The 16,456-nt window shown below is 41.9% G+C and overlaps 1 protein-coding gene across 2 annotated transcripts in view; it reads left to right on the forward strand.

The window, feature by feature from the left end:
- ELP3 (elongator acetyltransferase complex subunit 3) overlaps positions 1-16,456 on the forward strand; it is a 94,158-nt gene that overhangs the window by 25,426 nt on the left and 52,276 nt on the right. For both annotated transcript variants that reach the window (XM_056342890.1, XM_056342891.1), the window contains exons 8-9: positions 7,252-7,413; positions 10,696-10,822. In XM_056342890.1, coding sequence (XP_056198865.1) covers positions 7,252-7,413; positions 10,696-10,822 — 289 coding nt within the window. The remainder of the gene's footprint in view (positions 1-7,251; positions 7,414-10,695; positions 10,823-16,456) is intronic.

Raw genomic sequence — 16,456 nt, forward strand, 5'->3', positions numbered from 1 at the left:
CAGCCCAGTGCGTGTGCGTATAGAGCACCATGCTTGGTGGAAATTGCTGTTGTCCGGCAATCCACTAGCAGCGATCATGATTAAGTAATATGAGCATCTTAATGATTTATTCCATCTCCACCTTTAAGGAGGTTTTCTTTGGCTTTGGAAGTGATGTGCGGAACCGAACTTTGCAACTAGAGGGGAGTTACAAGGCAGGTTTGTTGGTTGTGGCGCTGGGTGCGAGGGGGGTCGCTCCTCCTAACTTGCACACCTAATTTTACTCACAACATGTATTTTTACAGTGAAGTTGGTTAGTTCCACCCGAAGTCTACACCTGCTAACTAATTATTTGTTAGTTGCTTTCTCGCTTCACTTTAAAGGTACGGTTCATTTCAAATTCACTACGCATGCTCCCCGAACGCAGGGGATCCACCATGAGTAGGAGGTTGGGATCTCCCACTACCATGATCATTTTACTCTGGTATCCTTGAGTCGTATCGCTTCAGCAGTTTGTTTTCTTTTAGCAGTTACCGGGTCCTTGCCAGAAGGCTCCTTATTTACATTCTTGTTGGGCTCACCTACATCTGTGCTGGCTGTCCCTTCCTGAGGTGCCGAGGGGGCCGAGCCCCAGACCTTCTCCCGCAGACAGTGAGGCTCCTGCTCCCGTGCTTACCTGTGCAGCTCCTGCCTGCAGCAGAGTTTTGTTTGTCACTGTATTTTCATCCTTCCTTTCTTTCCCTATGGACAGGTACACCTGAACGCTGCTTGCTCTCGGTGAGTGTTTCGCTTTGATGCTGCCTTTGACCTTCTTGTGCTTTGAGCTTCTGCTGCTGCTTGTGCATTTTTTTGCCTCTTTGTCTCTGTTTACCTCCTCATTATATACTTTCCCATTCTGAAATGTGTAAAACAGGTAAGTGGTTTAAAGGCACGTGATTAATATGCTGTATATGCACAGTGCTAACCCACCTGCTTTATTCTTACAGTTTATCTTTTCTGAGCTTACTGGGATGAGGTAAGTCGTTCTGTGTCGCCTGGCATCCTGCCACTCTGATCCCAACCAGGGAGTTTGGAAGCTGCTGTAGTATAGTTTATATATAATTGAGTCTTTTGATGTTCAGGTCTCTTCGTTGACAAGACTTTTGTCTATAGACCAAATTTTAATCGAGAGCGAGTAAAGAATTTGTTGAACGAGTTGTTTTATGCCAGAACTGTGCTGTTTTTTCTTGAAGTGAGGAAGTATTTGAGACCCTATGTCAAACTGCTGTGTCTGGTGGAGAGGTAGCTGCCTTTTTGATCTGAAAAACTGGAGCTTGTTTGAGACACATTCTGGTTTCAGGGTCTGCTTAATGTACAAGCTTTCTCTGAAAATTTAGTCAAATGTTCCCCGATGATTAAAATTAATAATATCTTTTTTTACTTCCTATTTCAGACAGTTCTGTAACCATGCTGAAAATAACTGACTTTACAATAGCTATGTCTATATAAATCTTAAGGTTTCTCTGTATCTCATTTCCTTTATCTGTATGCCTTAGCATCTGTTTTATTTGCATAATTCACTTCTGTGGTCAGTCTGTTATTAAAATTACCCCACTGTCATCTTGTGCTATACACTTGTCTTGATTTCTGATTATTCTTTTGATTATGTGGGATTCCTCAGCACTGCTGTATTACAAATAATAAATAAGACTGTTCCATGGCAGGAGGAGAAATACTGTAGGATGTTTGTAGTTGCTTAAGAAGATAAAATCCATCTCCATTCTCAAGTTCCAGAAGAAGTGCACATAATAAATATTAATGCCAGATTGAACCTGGAAATCAGGTGAACAAGACTATCATGGGTGGGGTTTCCAGCCTGAGTTCATCTAATTTCTCAGGGCTTTCTCTTATTTTGCTTCTCTTCATCTTCAGTTAGTAACAGTTTTGCTTGTCTTGGTCATCATCAAGGTTGTCTTAACCTTTTGTGTCTGAGTATCCTGAAGTCACTCTTCAGAGCTCTAGGTACCTGCTTTTCAGGCTGTCTGCCTAGCTGGGTAGAGACTGTTCCCTCTTCGTATCTGCCTCACTAGCATGCCATTCCTGCAGGATATGTGGCTGAGTGTCTGTTGTTTTTAAAGATCAAGTGAAGGCAAATCCATCATGTCCATTATCGTGATAAGTCACTGTATCCTGTTAGTGGGCTTGCAGGGTTTTTTTGAGAAATGAAGTGTAATATGCATAAACCTTTGCAAGAGAATTGACTTAATACAGTGAGGTATTTTGACATTAAAAAAAAAAAAAAAAGACTAGAGCAACGTGTCACCCATTACATTGGTTTTCAAAACGGGCATGGCAGAAAATTATTGTCATTGACCCGAATGGTTTCTAATAGGTTTCTGTTGTTTTTGCCTCTGGGCCTTCTGTTTAATACTTGTGTTAAAACAGTAATTTCTAAGGGTTGGCAGGAGCGATCAATACTGGAGATGGACAAATAAGGGATACATTTGTATTCCATATTAAGTTGTATGCAAGTAAGCTGTGTACTTTATTATGGGAAAATGTAAAGCTGCTTTTCTAGGAATGGTGCAGGATTCTATTCTAAGCAGCAGCGAAATATCTAGAAAATATTTAGGAGTTAAGTCGCATTATCATGAGCTTTCTGTATGATTCAGCAGCCAAATTACCCTTGACTGTATAAATAGTGGAAAATTGGATAGGAATAGGCAAATCATATTCCATCTGGATATAGTACTGGTGTGTCTGCAAAGTTCTGTGGCTGTTTTTGGTATCAAAGACAACAAGAAGAATGCTTAAAAAGTGGGAATACTGCTAAAAAAAGATATGAAAATGATGTAAGCATTAGAATATATGCACTTAATGAACAATATGCCACACTTCTTAAAATTAGTCTGACACCCTGATACCTGCTAGAATGGCAAGATGGTGAAACACAACTACTTTAGGAGATTTCTGGAGTGTATTATGGTGTTGTTTTGAAATAGTTGGCTCATCCAGTGCCTCAGAGAGGTGCAAATTCCTGGCTGAGGAAGAGATGTGGTCTTGGCTGCAATGACCCTGAGATGTTACCGCTTAAGATCCCAGGGGTTGTGAGTAGCAGAATAAAGATGTCAATTCAGGATAACAGACTTAAATCTTCCCAGGGAACCAAAAGACAGGGTCCCATGGGAGGATGCTCTGAAAGGTGAATAAGCCCAGGTGAGTTTAGCAGATCTTCCAGGACAGCTTCCTCAGATTGCTAACGTGATGCATCCTGATGTGCAGGAGACCAAGCAGGCATGACAGACCACCACCTTGGCTTAACTGCTTAATGTGGAAGACCTGATGGAGCTCAAACATGAAAAAAGGACTGGCTACAGAAGGTGAAAGGAGGTATGGGATACCCAGGAGGGATACAGGCAGGCAGAGGGCACGTTAGGGAAGTTTAGCTGCAGTTGAAACTCCAAGGGATTATAGGGCAGAAAGAAGGACTTGCATAGGTACGTTGTTAGCAAATGAAGACAAAAGAAAATGTGGATCTGCTGCTGGGTACAGCAGGCCATTCAGTAATGAAGGACACACGGAATGGCTGAGGTACGCGGTGTTTCTTTGCCTCTGTCTTAATTTGCAAGATCTGCTTTTGCCAGGGGGTGATTTGGGGTGAGAGGTGGTGCCCATGGCAGAGGATTGCATTGGACACCACTGGCAAACTGGACACATGCAGATTTGTGGAAGGCATGGGTGAGGCAGCTGAACCTCACCTTGGAGGCAAAAAAGAGGCAAAAAAAAAAAGAGGGTCCCTAGTGACTGAAAATGGGTCTGTCTTCAAGAGGGTGGGAAGGAGAACTACAGGCAGGTAAGCCTTGCCTGGGTCCCTGGGAACATTATGGAGCATGTCTTTGTGGAAGCTGCTTCCGTGGTCAGGAAGGTTGCCAGGGCAAAAATGTGAAAAATGTGCCTACCCAACCTCCTAGAAATGTGGGAGGCCACCGTGTTTCCCTTGGGCAGTCACGATGAAATCTGGGTACTGAAAGTAGGAGAGGCAGAAGCAAAGTCAGTCTTGAAATAGCCAATCTACTATAATATCAATCACTGATTAATAATAACTAAAAAAAAAACCAACCCCAAACTATGACTTGATCTGCAAATCAGGACCAGATTTCAAAGATAAATTCCTTTAAAAATTAAGGAAAAAAATCTAAAAAGCTTTTTCCACTAAAAAGGTGTTATTCTTAAGCGTACATCAGTTTGTCTTTCCTTTTTCTGTGCTGGCTGTAAATATCTCTCAGATCCTGACTCTGCTTTAAAATAAAAGGTGTTGCCAGTTTGATTTTTAAAAAAATAAAAATCACTGACTGCCTTGATGTAAATCCAGTATTTAGGAGATAATCTTTTATATGGTATTTCCTGCCCCTTTCAGGTCTCCAAGCTCTCTCTTAATAGCTTACTCTTGCGTTGGCCAGAAAAGGAGGTGCTGGCCATGTGTAGGAAAATACTGAAACTAAATGTTAAACACAGATTTATTTAAAAAAAAAAAAAAGTATTAGTTGTATATTTAGTTGTATAATGCAGCTTTGTGCTGCATAATAATAATTGGTGCAGCTTTTATGGGTACCTTTGATAACTCCTTCCATGAAGTGACAGGTTATGTAGATTTAGTACAGCTTTTGATCCATGGCTGCTTCTGATACTCCAGTGTTTGGCTTCTTAACTTATAATCTTGCAATTTGTGCCTGTCCTTACTTTTCATATTAGGTTTCAAGTGAAATAGACATGTTCATTTTGCAAATAGGAAAAATGATGAATATCTAAACGAGTGTTTAAAGTTTGAAAGTTGACAAAAGACAGAAGAAAAGTCAATTTTCTTTTTTTTTTTTTTTTTGATTCAGGAAATGATGGAGATGTGTTGCCAGAATCCCCTTCAGTGGAAGGCTGGCTGTCACACACTTTTTTCCAATTAGTTGAAAGGAATCTGTAGTCTTTATTAAACATGGACCATGTGATTCAAGCTTTTATTTTAGTTAGATAAAACAGTATGAGGCTGTGCTCTGTTTGCTCACCACAAGTCTTCAGGAGAGCTGGGGAGAGCTAGAGGACTTGTGGCTTGGCTTGAAAATGTTTATTCTACAGAGGATGGTGATCTGAAAAGGCTCATGACTTCCCTTGGAAATGCCATCTTTGTTACTTTATCTGTTTTGGGTTTATCTTTGTTTTGCTTTTCTGGTTATTGGTAAGACATGCTTCTCTTCACGGCATAGAGTTGGCAAGACAACTACCAACCATTACACGGTACTGAAATTCTGTTGGTGCCCTTAGATGTTATAGTTTAGGGTCTGTTGGTGTTAGTTATATTCAGCATTTTATATCTTGGCCATAAATTTGCTGAGAGACAGGGATGTAATGATTTTTGTCTCCCTTCAGTATTTCTAGCCTGATTGTAGGTGCTTAATATAAGTATGTACCCTCTGGTGTGATGGGTGAGTTATCTGGTGGCTTTCCATGTCGTCGTCCACCCCCCTGCCCCTTAGCTAAAATTTCTTGCTTTCATCCTTGCAAATCACGTCTTTAAAAGTGGGCGTTTTTCAGTCTGATGTTAATGAATCACACATTGGCAATGTTTTCCCTGACGTGATAAACAATCGTTCTGTTAGTGTCAGATTAGTGAGCCACAAACTCTGAAATCTTCTACGTATTTTTTTGTTGTTTGTTTTTTTTAAGATGCTTATTTTGACAGCTATTACAGTGTATCCCCCAAATATCTTGGTCTTTACGTATCTTAGACTTCATCAGTTTGAAGGGAGTTGATAGTTTTGCTAGTGAGTCTGAGCCCACTTGGGGTTTTTTTTTGCTGTTTTGGGGTGGGGTGGGGGACGTTTGGGGGGAGGGGTTGTGTGGGGGAGGTTTGAGCGGGGTGGGGTGTTTGGGCTTTTTTTGTCAAATCAGACCTTCATCATGCTCTAAGGTAGGCTCTGGAGCTTTATTTTGATTCAGAAGTTTCCAGCTATCCGGGGCTGGAAATTGGATGATGAATCTTTATAGAACACCTAATAAAGAGCTGAAGTTAGTCATCCTTGTGATTTCAGTGTGCAATATTCTTTCAGGTATCAGCATAACACTTCTCTTACTCAAGGTGTCCTCTTTTCAGCAACATTTAGTATTAATACTGAGATCTTCATCATTTGGGACCATTAAAGAGACCGATACAGCTCCCAAACAGTGGCTGTTAATCCTGCCTACATCCCAGTTTGGGAATTATCCAGATTATCTCTGCAGTTTCAAGTGGTTTCACAAGAAGTTTCTTTCTTCCTGCTGTAAATCCTTTGTCCTGTGCTGCAGTCCTGTTACACAACCGCCATACTCTGCGGGAAAGACAGTCAAGTGAATTAATTGCTGTATGGAAAGGAATATTATCCTTGCTGGTGGTGCTGGAGGTTATGTTGGTTGATGGTTTCCTTTTGTGAACTTCAGTTCAAGGCTGCTTTGGGTTCCTTTTTTCTGTTGTTTTACTCTCATAGGTCACTAACTTACCATTTCTACTAGCTGGAATAATTAGTCTTTGCTAGACATCCAGTGATAAATGGGAAAGGAGGGGGGGAAAGGGTAACAATGAATTTTCTTTCAGCATTAGACCTCAGCGTCTGTTCAGTGAGGTCGTGAGCATGCTGCTAGTTCACGAGGGGAAGTGATTTGTAGAATTTTTTATGGACAGTCTTGTACGTTTTCTTGTGAGAAAACGGCTGGATCTTGTTTGTGCCTTGTCCCATCCCTGCAATTTATCTGTACACTGTTGGAATGTAATGAAATGAATACGTACTGACTCTACCAGCTTTCCCCAACGTGAGGTCTTGTATTATCATCAGTGTCTGAATGGGAGCAAGTGCTCAGATCGCCTTTGGTTTGTCCCTAAAAGCACACACAGCTCTCATTGCCTACTCTTGACTTTCCGTTCTGTCCAGGTTTTGTTTCCAGGCAAATGAATACTGAAGGCTCAGTCTGGTCTGGGAGTGTCTTCCTAACAAGTTTTTTTAAAAAAGTCTTGAGGGGTTGACACAGTCCAGTTGTTTTTCATACAAAACAAACCCCAGACTTTTATTAGTGTGCAGATTTCTGTATTATTTCATCCATGCATTGCCAGAAGGTTGAGGGCACCCTGGCTACTGATGTATTTGAGGGTTTTAACATGGATTTTAATTCTGGTAGTGACATAGAAACTCTCACCTGGAAGGTGATTGGAAACTATTCCCAAGTTTCCAGTGCCACCTCCACAATTTTAATAGAGGATGGGTTTTTTTGCAGGTATTCAGAACGAAGCCTGACAAAATGCGTTGGGATAACCATAGAGACCAGACCAGATTACTGCCTGAAGCGTCATTTAAGTGACATGTTATCCTACGGCTGTACAAGGCTGGAGATCGGAGTGCAGAGTGTGTACGAGGATGTGGCCAGGGACACCAACAGGTGAGAAGAAAGCTTCAGTGCGAAACTGAGCGTGGCTGCTCACTGTATGCTTTCTGGAATACTCTCGAGTAGCCTGTCCTGACCTGTTGGCTTGAACACCCATTTAACATTGAATGTTGAAACGTTTAGCTCTTTCCCTTGCTTGTGTGGCCATAGCTACACAATAAGAAAAATTAATGAGCTGCAGTGGCTTTATGGATTTCTTTGTGCTACTGTGTAGATAATGGCTTGAGAAAGTGGAGTTGTTTGGGTTGTTTTATTTTAAACTTATATTCTTTTCCCATATTGTACTTTTTTTTTCATTACTTCATAAATAAATGCAGTTTTGTGAAATAGAACATGTGCCCAGAGAGAGCTCATAGTTCTTGCCCTATGTAATTCATAATCTATAGGCTTGAGTAGATACGATGCAGATCTATTGGAGGTACTTACCCAGCAAACAGCATGTTCTCTTTTTCTGTTGGGTATTAGAGAGGAAGGATGACACTGGCAGGTACAGAGGGGATAACACAGCCAGAAACAATGCCTGGTGACAGAGTAACCGCAGTCATTCTAGGCATACAGGATTTCTAGGGATTGCAAAATATATTTGCAAGAGACCTGTAGTTTATTCCTTGTAATCTTGGACCTGTGGCCAAAAGAACAGTTGTCCTGCATATGAGAGTGCACAATGTGTTGTTTATCTCACCTCATCACAAGCAAGCCAATCTCTTTAGGTTGTGGAGTTTTTTTATTTCAAGTCTGATAATTCTGTGGAGATTTTGAAAGTGATTTTTCTCCTGTTTTTTCCACTTCCGACACTCGTTCAACTTGCCTTTGATCTTATTGCATATTCCAGTCACCTACCAAAGATGCTTAGTAACCATAATTGTACATAATGACAGATTATGGTTCAATAGGCAAAGCACTTCTTTGTTAACACCTACCTTAAAGGCAGTAATCCAAAACTGAAAATGTTGGACATTTTCTTTTAAGAGACTTAAAGAATCCAAAATTAGTTTCCTTCTATGGGTTTAGCTGTAGTATTGCTGGCGCATGGAAGCGCAGGATATCACTGCTGTGAAATGGTCAGGTTCCACATCTCAGTAGACAGGAGGAGCCATTTATTGAGTAGTCCAAGAGTTAAGAGCTAATATTTATAGGTGGTATGTTCCTCCTCTAGATGTCAGAGCTTTCCAAAGGAAAAGATCCATACAAAGGAATGTAGCTGGATCTCACTCTTAGGCTAGATGTATTCATTTACAGTTAATTGTGACAGAAATGGTAAATTTAACATTAACAAATTTCTCTTCACCTTTCAAAACCTTTTTTTCACCTCAAATCTTTTAAAGGTGTCCTATCCTGAGGTGGAACTTTAAACCCTCACTTAGCTATCGCTTCAGTCGTCTTCAATTTTCCTCCAGTTTTGTCTGTCACATTGGAGCTGGTACCATAAATCATTCAAAGCTGTATGTCACTTTTGGCTTGTACATTTGCTAATGAACCATTGCTTTCCTGCTGGTGAATCGGAAAAAAAAGGAAGCAGTGTATTACTGACTTGATTTCAGTCAGAAGTAATCCTGTATGGATTTATATTTTTAAAGGCACTTTTCAAAGCTGCTTGCAGAATTCCTAAAAGACTTTGCTGCAGGCTGTCTCAAAGCAGGGAGGGTGCAGGCTGTTCGCTCAAATGCCTCCCTCCAACTTCTTAGAACAATGAACTAGAATATACTTTTAGAGAAGGGTGATTCAAGTTTCTCTTCCTTTTCAAATGACCTCATTTTGCTTCTGTTCTTCTACTTTGTGGGGGATGTGTTTTGGCGTTAAACTTTTAATATTTTGCTTGTAGCAAAATGTCAGATTACAACCAATTAGGCTAACTGTTTGGAAATTACTTTCTATTATGTTCCATAAGTCATTAGTGAGGTTTTTGAGTGCTTTTGGTGGCTGTGAGGCAGAAAAATATTCAAGAACAGATCTAGGCATCAAATAATCAAGTTATTGATGCAGCTCAAATTCCACTTCTAATAAGAAAATAATTTTTATTTATGAAGCAAGTCTCCACTTACTCCCCTCAGGCTACTCAAGGTCTTGAGTAATACTGTCCTTGAACAGTCTCAGAAAAACACCGTAATACTTCGGGGGGGGGGGGGAAATTAAAGTCATAAAAGTACATGTAGGGATTTAATGGAGGCAAAATATTCCAGCAGAGAGGAAAGAGGTCCTTAAAACAAGGGAAGTAGCTGTTCGGTTTGGTTAACATTAACATTAGGTCTCGGCAGAAGGTGTGCATCTGTAAAGGTGCCCAGATGGTGTTAATTTTGTATCCAAAGGACTCTGGAGGATAAAAGTCATCTGCTGAGCTAATCCATTGGCCAGGAATGCCAAAAGATAGGGTGAACTGGTGTGAAAGTGCAATGGGAAGAAAATGGGGATTGGAGAGGGAAGGTAGAAGATGCTGAGGGGATAGAAATGTCCAGAAATGTTGGCCAGTAGAAGAAGAGCTCTCCCAGCTGGGGAAGAGCAAAAGCAAGGACTTTGTGGGAAGACTGGTCATGTGTGATGAGGACCTCCTAGTAGCTGTTTGTAGCGAGAGTGGTTGCTGTTGTGGAGGCAGAAGTTGGCTCCTGAGCCATGGAGGTGGAAGGGGAGAGGAATTTCTTTGAGGTGGTTTATTTACGTGAGATTCAACCTTTGTTTCTGCCATTGTTTAGGCTCCCAGTCTTTCCGAGGTCCTGCAGAGCAACCACAAGTTTAGTTTGGTTTGATGTCGATGGAGAATAACATGAAATCCTTCAAGAGTCCTAATGCAGCCTATGTTTCAGAGGTTTAGCACCTCTCAGAAGTTGAGAAGAGTTTGTGTTTCTCTAAAAAGAGCACTTGAGAGTTTGACAAGTATGTTGCAGGAAGATTTTGTTAGCTAGCTGGTTTTACTTGGCCCCCATCCTTCTCCTTTTCCTCTTCTGTTGCTTTTGTTTCTGGTTATGCTTCATTTTGATTATAGAGTCTTCAGTGCAGCGTGCCCTAGCTTGTGCTGCGTATCAACTAGTATCATTGCTTTAAAAATTGAATATCAGCAGCTTTCTAAAGTTTTTTGACTGTGATTTGTGTAGCAGTAGCCTTGGTGTGGTTCATTTGCTGTAGAAGTAGCAAACTGGACTACTTTCAGCCCCTAGCGTAGTTTGCTGTCTTGGCAACCGTGTTCCAAACTCAACGCTTCGCACTTCCTAGAGAATAATCTCAATTAAGCATCAAAATACATCTTCACCTGTGTGATCCTCAATCTCTTTTCTCTCTTCCCAGAGGTCACACTGTGAAGGCTGTGTGCGAGTCTTTTCACTTAGCCAAGGATGCTGGGTTTAAAGTGGTGGCGCACATGATGCCTGATCTACCGAACATGGGGCTGGAAAGGGACATGGACCAGTTTATTGTGAGTATGGCTTAAAATAACCAGGAGTTTCTAGTGTGTTCCAGCTTTTTCGTCTAATGCTGCTTCTCTTTCTTAGCTCAGCTATTAGTTACAATCCAGGCCAGAACTGTTTCTTAAGGACAAATAATCTAAAATTCTTTTTTGAAGGTGGAGGGCGAGAAAGATTTGTTGAACTACTTCATCCAGAAAATTATATCCTTGCCTCATGAAAGACTGAGTCACTCGAGTCTCTGTGGAATATAGCTCTTCTGATATTAACTAGGACTCTTACTTTTCTCCAAGGTGGATTTCTTTCCTTGGATTTAGACTTGTACATGATTCAAAGTTAAAAGCGTACCATCTCGAAGGTAGTTAATTGCAAAGTAGAGTGTCTAGGTGTATTATATAGCATCTCTGTTCTTGGCTTAGTTCTATTCAGTATCTTTATTGATAATGTAGAAGAAAATATAAAATTATTTCTAGAGAAAATGAAATGAGGAATAAAGAGCAAATGGTAAACAGTGTAGGGAATTAACCACTTCATCTGGTAGCATGATAGATTTTTTTTTTTCTAGCAAAAATTAGGCATCCATTTAAAATGGTGCAGAAATTGCAGTCATGACACAGGAATCCCAGGTATGTTTCTGTGCGAGGTCAGACTAGGTGCTTTCCGGCACTAAAAAGCTATCAGTGCTGTGGAATATATTGATTAGAAGTACGGGCAGAAAGCAATGGTTTATTGTGGTGTGCTGCAAACAGGCACATCTAGAAGGAACCAATCGAAAATGCAGCTGTACAGTACAGAAAGAAATTCTGAAAGCTGCCATGCATACTTTTTCTAAGGGGTTTTGTGCAGAATTCCTTGAGCTTTTCATGAACATAACTCCATAGGACTTAGCAAATGTTATGTTCATGTGGCAGAGTAAGAGGCTGGGGAAAGTGATGTGCACAAAACCAGAGGTAAAGACAGTGAGAGAGCTGAAAGTTAACTCAAAATTCCTGCCCCAGACTCTGTTGCTCCTGGATTATTTTCATACAATGCTGAAAGAGGTAGAGGTTGGATGTCATATTGCCTGTGTTTTCATAGAACTACTTGTAATACAGGGTACAGCAAAACCTGAGTCCCTTACTCAGTATCTCATGAAGTTGCAGCTGTAGTTCTGCGTCCTTTACGGGCTTGCCATAAGCAATCCCAAGCATGCATACAGGCTGGGCAGAGAATGGGCTGAGAGCAGCCCTGAGGAGAAGGACTTGGGTGTGCTGGTGGACAAGAAGCTCAGCATGACCCAGCACTGTGTGCTCAGCCCAGCCAGCCAGCCATTCCTTGGGCTGCAGGCAGAGCAGCGCGGCCAGCAGGTCAGGGGAGGGGGCTCTGCCCCTCTGCTCTGCTCTGGTGAGACCCCCCTGCAGCGCTGCGTCCGGCTCTGGGGTCCCCAGCACAGGAGAGACACGGAGCTGCTGGAGCGGGGCCAGAGGAGGCCAGGGAGATGCTCAGGGGCTGGAGCAGCCCTGCTGTGGGGACAGGCTGGGAGAGCTGGGGTGGCTCAGCCTGGGGAGGAGAAGGCTGCGGGGAGACCTTAGAGCACCTGCCAGTGCCTAAAGGGGCCGGCAAGAAAGCTGGGGAGGGGCTTTGGGCAAGGGCAGGTGGCGATGGGACACGGGGGAATGGCTTTACATGAGAGAGGGGAGATGGAGATGAGAGATGAGGCAGAAATTCTTCCCTGTGAGGGTGGCAAGGCGCTGGCCCAGGCTGCCCAGAGCAGCTGTGGGTGCCCCATCCCTGGCAGGGCTCAAGGCCAGGCTGGACGGGGCTGGGGGCAGCCTGGGCTGGGGGCAGGGGGCCCTGCCTGTGGTGGTGGTGGGGGGGACTGGGTGGTCTTTAAGGTCTCTTCCTACCCAAACCACTCTGTGATTAATGAAATAGTGTTAGGCTGGAAAGAGTCTGTGGTAGAGGAACAACAATACTGACAAACAGATTTAAAGAGCTAAGCTTGGGTAAGACCTGGCAAAGAGGAGACTCTCAGGTTTTTGCAAGATGTAAAACTGAGGAGAGAGGAATTCTTTAAGGCAGAATTACAAGCTTCTATAGTATTTTGTGAGTTTCATTTTGTGCTGCCTATTCATAATAAATGGTAAGGTTTTTCCACTGTCAGACCTGGAGTTGCTCCTCTTTCATTGCAGGAGATTTGGGGAGTCTGTTTAAAAAGTATAGCTTCAAGTGATGCTGAGATGCCTCCAGTTTCCACAAGCCAGCAGGCTGCCCTGGTTGTTAGGGGAAGGGTCATGCCCTGCTGTGTTTTGTCCACTTACTAATGACAATTTTCGCAGAAGTAGAAGAGGCAGAAGGCAATTTTCAGAAAAAGGGGACAAGAATGTGGTGAAAAGGCTGGGATCTGGAGAAGGGGGGGATTAAAATATAGCTGGGAAAATAGTTGGGTGTAGAAAAGCAAGAGGAGACAACAGAGCAGAGAAGGAACTGGTTTAGATTGTTTCTGCCAGAGAAGTCTTTTGGCTTTAGCAGCTGGGAAAACTGGTGTCAATGGTGGGCCAGCTCTGGGGCACGGCAGGAGGGAATTTGTGCTGGGGAAGGGTGGGAAAAGTGCGAGTAGATGAGAATAAGGTCCAAAGAGAATTTAGAAATTTTTCAGTTTAGAAAAGATCAGAATTTTTTTGCTGAAGGGCTGGAATTGGCAGGAAGGCTGGTTGGAGGACCAGAAAAGAGAAATGCTAAGCGGGGGCATAAGAAAACCAGGTGATAGTTTAGGAATGGGAATTCAAGAATACAGAGAGAGGGTGATGGGGTGAAGACCAACTCAAGTGGCAGCCCTGTTAATGAGTTCAGAAATTTGAAGCAGGACTCGCAGATCAAATTAAGATTTGATGCCAGGGAACATACAAATGAGGAGCTGGAGGATGAGTAATCAGTGTGGAGGATGAAGCCCTCAAGAAGTAATGTGAATGCTGCGGAGTGAGGAAGAAAAATGGGAGCTGGGGAGGCGGACTGGTGGGGAAGAGGTGGTAGGATCACATCGATGTGGAGAAGAATTAAACCTATGTTGTTTTAGAGAGAAGAAAGTATGGGAAAGGATTGAAGAAGGAATCAAAAATGCCTGTGTTAGAGAGGTGCGTGGGGTCCCCACTGTGATCTGAGACCAGACAGCACGCACACAAAGACACGTGAAAGAGGCAGCTGCAGCGCTGATGCCCAGCAAAGTGATCACTGTGTGTCTGAGAAAGTGGAGCTGCAGGGAGTGAGTGGAGAGGTTGTGGATCACTGTGACATGTTTCAGGATGGAGTGGTAAACAAGAGACTGCTATCCTCTTCTTCTTACCTTCTCTGCCTTTCTCATCTTATCTGAAATGCTTTATCATTTGCTATTTAAGACAAAGGATCTTTTAAAAATAGAGAAAAGGATGTTAAGACAACCCTCCTTTTCTTTTGTTTTGGTTTTCCCTTCCCCAGAGCCCTGCACTGGTGAACATTATGGAAGTGTTCAGCAGACAGTAATTCCTTCTTTCCCAGGCATTCAGCTAGATAGTACCTTCTCTATTTCCTACCTTAAAATGTTATGTCATGGTTTTGGGTTAATATTTTATATCATGGTTTTGAGTTATTAAAGCAACTTATTTATATGTTGCACTGTATAAATGTTAGTCCATGCTGGTAAATATTTAGACACTTCTACTACATAAAAATAATGTGAGAGTGAGGAAAGGAACCAAGTGGAGAGCATCTGTTGTGTTCTTGCAAGCTGTTCGTGAGCAGCAGTAGTGCTCTTTTATGCAGTATTTTCTTAACAAGTGTAATCATCTTGGAGGATACCTTTGACTTTTTGGGACAAAACCACCTGCGGCTTATCAAGGATCCTTATAGATATTATTTTTTTTGCAGTAGTTCTAAATAAGTTTGGCAAAAATAACTATTTGCTGCAATACTAACCTCCTTCCTAGCCACGCGCTTTTCAGACAGGGGAAAGGTAGGACAAAAACAAACCAAGTTGACTTCAGAAGGAGGTCTAAGCACCTTGCCTTCATTACCAGCTGATATATTAAATACAGGGGCTTCTCCTGGGAAGATAATAACTTGCTGATTGCGCTGACTGCGTACTAAAAATACTGGGTGCTTCTTCAAATTGAACAGGTAATTATGGTTTCAAGAGTAACATTGCTTCTGTCCCTTATGACCTATTGATTTCAAAGTGTTTCCTGCTCCCTCTGTCCAGCAGCTAGGATGCCCATCACTTACTCTTTTGCAAGCATATCTAGGTTTCCAAAGTCGTGTGTGTGCGTATAGCAACTGTTTTCCTGGAGAGTTTATTAGTAATTATTCAAAACATTATTTATTGATAGTGTTACCGAAATCTCGGAATGAAGAACTTATCGACACCAATGTGATGTAGATAAGCAGACACTTCTTTATTGACGGCTGGGTGCGTGAGTGAGTCCTCTCACGATCAACGCACACCAAGCTTCAAAATCAGATACCATATATAAAACTTATTCATACATATTCATTAAGTATTCATACATAATCATAATATTTCCCATAAATCATTAACATATTCTCCTCCCATATCCGATTCTGCGCAGTAGAGCTTAGAAAGGTCTAGAAATGGGTCTGGGGTACGATTTGGGTAGGTGGTATATGAGTCGGTGGTCGCGATCTCCCCCTGCCGGAATTACCTTTTACTAAAGTTCACGGTTTCTTGGCAGGTAACTACAAGTTGTTCCAGTCGACTCTCCCCAGTTCCCATTAATCCTACATTCTGACATCTCAATATACTTTCTATATACAGAAGACCAGTTAGATACAAAGAAACCTTTCAAACCCTAAATTATTACTTAAGTTTCAACAATGATTCCAACCCATTCTTCTGGCCTTAGTACAAAATGTACAAAGGGTCTCACAACTGCTTTTACTAAATAATCATAACTTTCTTCAAAATATATTTTTATCCTCCTATATTTCTATTCTATAAAATAACTCTATAAAATAAGATAATCAAACAAATAAAATCAATTGATCTCAACTTTTTAACAAATCAACAACAGTAGGAGTGAGTATATTAGATGTGTCTTGCATTATATGTATATATTCTTTGGCTTTTTGCCTGCCGCCTTCGTGAAGATTATTACAATTATTTTTAAGAGTTATACTAGTCCTGTGTCCCAGTTATGTTGTGCTTCTCCACTCCTTCCCCCATCACGCCTCTTTTCTTCCCTTATTATTGATTCTTTTTATAGCCTCAGAGGATTTCCTTTCTACTTCAGGTCTTTCAGCCCTGTTCCACATATGGGAAAACACTGCAGGGAGGGAGTATGCTCTGCTTCCTCCCACCACCCATGTGGTTGTGCCAGGAGTGTCAGGTAGTGTACATCTACATACACACACATACTCTGCTACTTACTGTTGGCAAATGCAAGCATCACAGATAAGACCGATTCGCAGTGCCTCACGTAGCAGGTGGTCGGAGAAAATAATTAGAATAATAGCTAGAATAAATCAAGGACTCAGCGGGAATAATGGAATTGTTACCAGAGCAGACACCTCATTCTGTGGAATGCGATAAACACTCAGCTTTGCTGTTGTAGCACGAGAGAGATGAGGTGACTCTAGGGGTAAATGGTTGGGAGGATTCATGAATCACATTTGCT

Source organism: Falco biarmicus, chromosome 6 (assembly GCF_023638135.1).
Source record: "Falco biarmicus isolate bFalBia1 chromosome 6, bFalBia1.pri, whole genome shotgun sequence".
Taxonomy (NCBI): Eukaryota; Metazoa; Chordata; class Aves; order Falconiformes; family Falconidae; genus Falco; species Falco biarmicus.